At 33.6% G+C, this 3,594-nt stretch overlaps 1 protein-coding gene across 1 annotated transcript; it reads left to right on the top strand.

The window, feature by feature from the left end:
• The first annotated feature begins 2,161 nt into the window (after positions 1-2,161).
• Positions 2,162-2,898, top strand: LOC120159309 (ethylene-responsive transcription factor ERF109-like). The gene is made up of 2 exons (XM_039169953.1): positions 2,162-2,192; positions 2,309-2,898. Exons 1-2 carry the CDS (start codon positions 2,162-2,164, stop codon positions 2,896-2,898), a joined length of 621 nt encoding a protein of 206 aa, XP_039025884.1.
• The last annotated feature ends 696 nt before the right edge of the window (positions 2,899-3,594 follow it).

The following is a 3,594-nucleotide window of genomic DNA, read 5'->3' as shown; positions in this document are numbered from 1 at the left end:
TTATCATCAGACATTTAGAACATGAGCCACTCATCCACCACGTACTTCTTTATACTAGCATCATTGGCTCCGTACTTCTTCTCCAGTGTGTCTCATATCGCCTTAGCACTTTTTTCCTTAAGAACATGTCAAAAACGTTTTTTCGACATGTTACTTAAGAGAAAACCACGAACAATCTTGTTATCCGTTTTGTACTTCTCCAAGGTTTCTTGGGAAGGAACAACAACATAAGCTACAAAATGAAGGGCTTCACTGGAAGGAGCAGGAGTAGAGTCACCTCCGATAGCATTAAAGACGATATCTAAGGACAATGAGGTGGGCTGGGGTACTAGCTTTATCAGCACGTAGTCAATGTCATGCTATTCGAAGAAAATTATTATCCTCTGGAACCACCTCTGATAATCTATCCCATCAAGAGCATCAAGCTTGGATAGGTCAGGAACAAATTTAGCCATGGTGTTCGACATTTTTCAGTTAATAAATCTTTTCTAAATTATTGGTAAAGTATACACAAAATGGAATTATTAGCACTGACTGGATAATAATAATAACAAATAAAATAAATGGTAAAGAATAAACTGTGTCATGGTATGAAACCACTACTTTAGAAATGATTTTTCCTCGATAAGTGTAATTATTGCTGTAGGTGTACGTCCCTCGAGGTTAAAACAGTAGCTCCAAATAAACGTACACTCGAATATTGGAGTGAATAATGATGGAATTGTTATTCTCACCGGAAAATGAATAAACTTTTGAAAGGATTTTTAAAAGAGAGAAATACTTTTATATCGTTGGATGATAGAAAATGAGAGAAAACATATATATTTATGGGCTAAAAGAATGGGTAAAATTGTAAAAAAATGATCAGTCATAAACATTGATTTATTTTAAAATTTAATCACGTAATTAATTTTGTGATTCCTCTGTTAATAACTGGCTGAACCTAGTCACAAAGCAGTCCAAAATCGTGCTAAAAAATCAATGTTAAAATAACTATTATATCAAACTAAAATTAAGGTATTTTTCTTCCCAATGTGGAATAAGTGCCCTTAACTATTAATGCACAACCATCATCTTTTTAGTTTCCTTCTTATGAGATATAAGAATACCATCAATGAATCTCCATCTAAATTTAAAAAAAAAATGAACCATTCATGGTTAATGAAATTCTCTTTTTTTTCACATCAAGATAATTTATGCATTTTCCTGTCTAATCTAGGGTATAAGAAAGTGTTATTTTCTTTAGAGATTTCGAATTCAAATAGTTGCGTTTGCATAATATTTACACATTGTTAATAACTAAGAAAGATTCTGAAAAATAATATCTTGTAATCACATTTATATTACTAAAATATCTTTTGATTTAAACTATTTTCGTCCTCATTCACACACATTTCTAACATTATTGGGATTTACAAATAAATACCAAATACAATTACATGTCAAAGCTCCAAACTTTTAAGGAGAAAAATAGGTTCCACCACTATCTGACCCATGTGATAATCAAAGCTTTAATTACTAAAACCTTTCTGTAACTTATTTTACCTTTTTTTAGTTGCCGTTGAACTTGAATTTGTCAAAGGGATCAAAGTGAAAAGAAATATGATGTGGGGGACCTTCTTGTGTAATTAGTCTTGTCGCTTTAGGGTCTTGAATCTCGACTCTTAGAGGTGATTATGTCCAAATTTCCTGTATTCTATGTCAAATTTAAATGTTAAAATGGACCAGTTAGCAAAATACCAAAACTTGTATTTTCCGACCAGAAATAATAAAAAGATATAAAAAAATATAAATGTTAATAAATTATTATTTGGTTTAGTAATAGTACAATTTGATTGTAGTTTGTGAAGATACATTTGAAGGTTAAAAAAACGTAAGAGAGCTCGAGGGTTTAATTTTAATTTGTGCCGTATCAAATTTCATCTGAAATTGAATTAGTATTTTAATTCGCATGTTAAGTAAAGAAAAACGCAGCGTTTTGAAAAAGTTCACAAAAATAAGTTCGAATAATTATACTTAAAAAAACCAAAATATATCTGAATAAAATTTATACTATGATGAAATTAAAAATCAAAATATATCCGAGTGGACCCACTGTTGTTGGATGGTTGAACTTGAAAGTAGTCTTGAAAATTGTTGTCAAAAGGGCTGTGTTGTGACCATGTCCGGTCGTTTTCGGGTTTTGACGGTTGGTTTTTGTCTCTTAGGATTTCCCAAAACTTCTAGCCGTGTCTTCGCTGTCAATATGAATGCTAACGGACCACTTTGCAAAACTGTCTTCCCCTCAAATTAAAATTAAATAATTAAGGCAAAATTTGTAATTTCATCTCACAAGTGAAAATTTTACAGAGTGAAGTTATGGATAAGTGCCAAGTGTGCAAATTTGACGACTGTTTAGGCTGCAACCTTTTCCCGCCAATTCAGCAGGAAGACAAAAAGGGCGGAGCAGCCACGTCTTCTACGACTAGAACTAAAAGAGTGAAGAAAAACTACAGGGGAGTTCGACAAAGGCCGTGGGGAAAATGGGCTGCAGAGATACGAGACCCGCGTCGCGCCGTCCGGGTCTGGCTCGGAACCTTCAATACAGAGGAGGAAGCTGCCCGTGCTTACGATAAAGCCGCCATCGATTTCCGTGGACCCAGAGCTAAACTTAACTTCCCATTCCCCGACAGCACCAGCATTGAGAATGCAACAACACCATCCGCCGCCGCGGCGACCACCGCAGCAACAAGTATAGTTTTGTCCGATCAGATAAATGCGAGCATGGGGACTGAGTTTTGGGATAGAATAGGCGAAGATGAGATTCAACAATGGATGAAGATGACGGATTTCGATGTGGATGGCAACAACAATTCCTGGGATTCTGCTACCACTACCAGAAACCCTAATAGGTCTTGAACTATGTTTGAATCTACTGTAATGTAAGAGAAGCCTGAAACTTCATTTTTTTCTCCTTGTTTTCATTAATGCTTCTAGCAACTTAAATCTGCTGTCTTTTTTTGACAGATCCTGCTGTCTTTTTCAGAAGTTAGAAATTCCAGCATCCGTCTCTTCTTCGTTATTTTTTTGGACCAAACCAAAGATTCGAGTTTCCACGAAGAAGATGATCGATGAAATATCCTTTTAGGCTGATAAAATATTAGTGTAAAATTAATATGTAACTTCTCGTTGTCTGCATACTACGTACTTCTTCTGTGCATGAATTTATATTGTAGATTCGTCGCTATAATAAGGTATTGTGAAACTCTTTTGTAAGAGTTAGGTTATTATTGTTTATTTATGTTGTACCGAAATTATCCAAATATTGTTGTCTACATTTAAAATCAAATTGACTAATTTACTTTTTTATATTTGATTTGATTAAAAATTTACATGTATCATGAGAAACAAAATAGATTAAGATATCATATATTCGAATATTAATATAAATATACTTTGATGCATATATTGTGTAAGCTTTGGACGCCACAAAATATTTTTATTTGATGCTATTTGACATGTTTGAATGATACTATACCCTAAACACTAACTCTAAACTTCAACATTATAATTTTGGCAGCTGTCTTGGTCGTAAACTGTCGTTTAATAATAGTT

The sequence above is a fragment of the Hibiscus syriacus genome, unplaced genomic scaffold, assembly GCF_006381635.1.
Source record: "Hibiscus syriacus cultivar Baekdansim isolate YM2019G1 unplaced genomic scaffold, ASM638163v2 tig00000287_pilon, whole genome shotgun sequence".
NCBI classification, from domain to species: domain Eukaryota; kingdom Viridiplantae; phylum Streptophyta; class Magnoliopsida; order Malvales; family Malvaceae; genus Hibiscus; species Hibiscus syriacus.
The sequence above is the reverse complement of the archived record's forward strand: the minus strand, read 5'-3'. Positions and strand labels throughout refer to the sequence as shown.

Excerpts from the sequence above, each read along its gene's own strand:
- LOC120159309 (XM_039169953.1), top strand. The coding sequence starts at position 2,162 with ATGTCCGGTCGTTTTCGGGTTTTGACGGTTG. Across the intron at positions 2,193-2,308 it reads TTTTCGGGTTTTGACGGTTG|GCAAAATTTGTAATTTCATC; the intron begins GTTTTTGTCTCT and ends TAAATAATTAAG.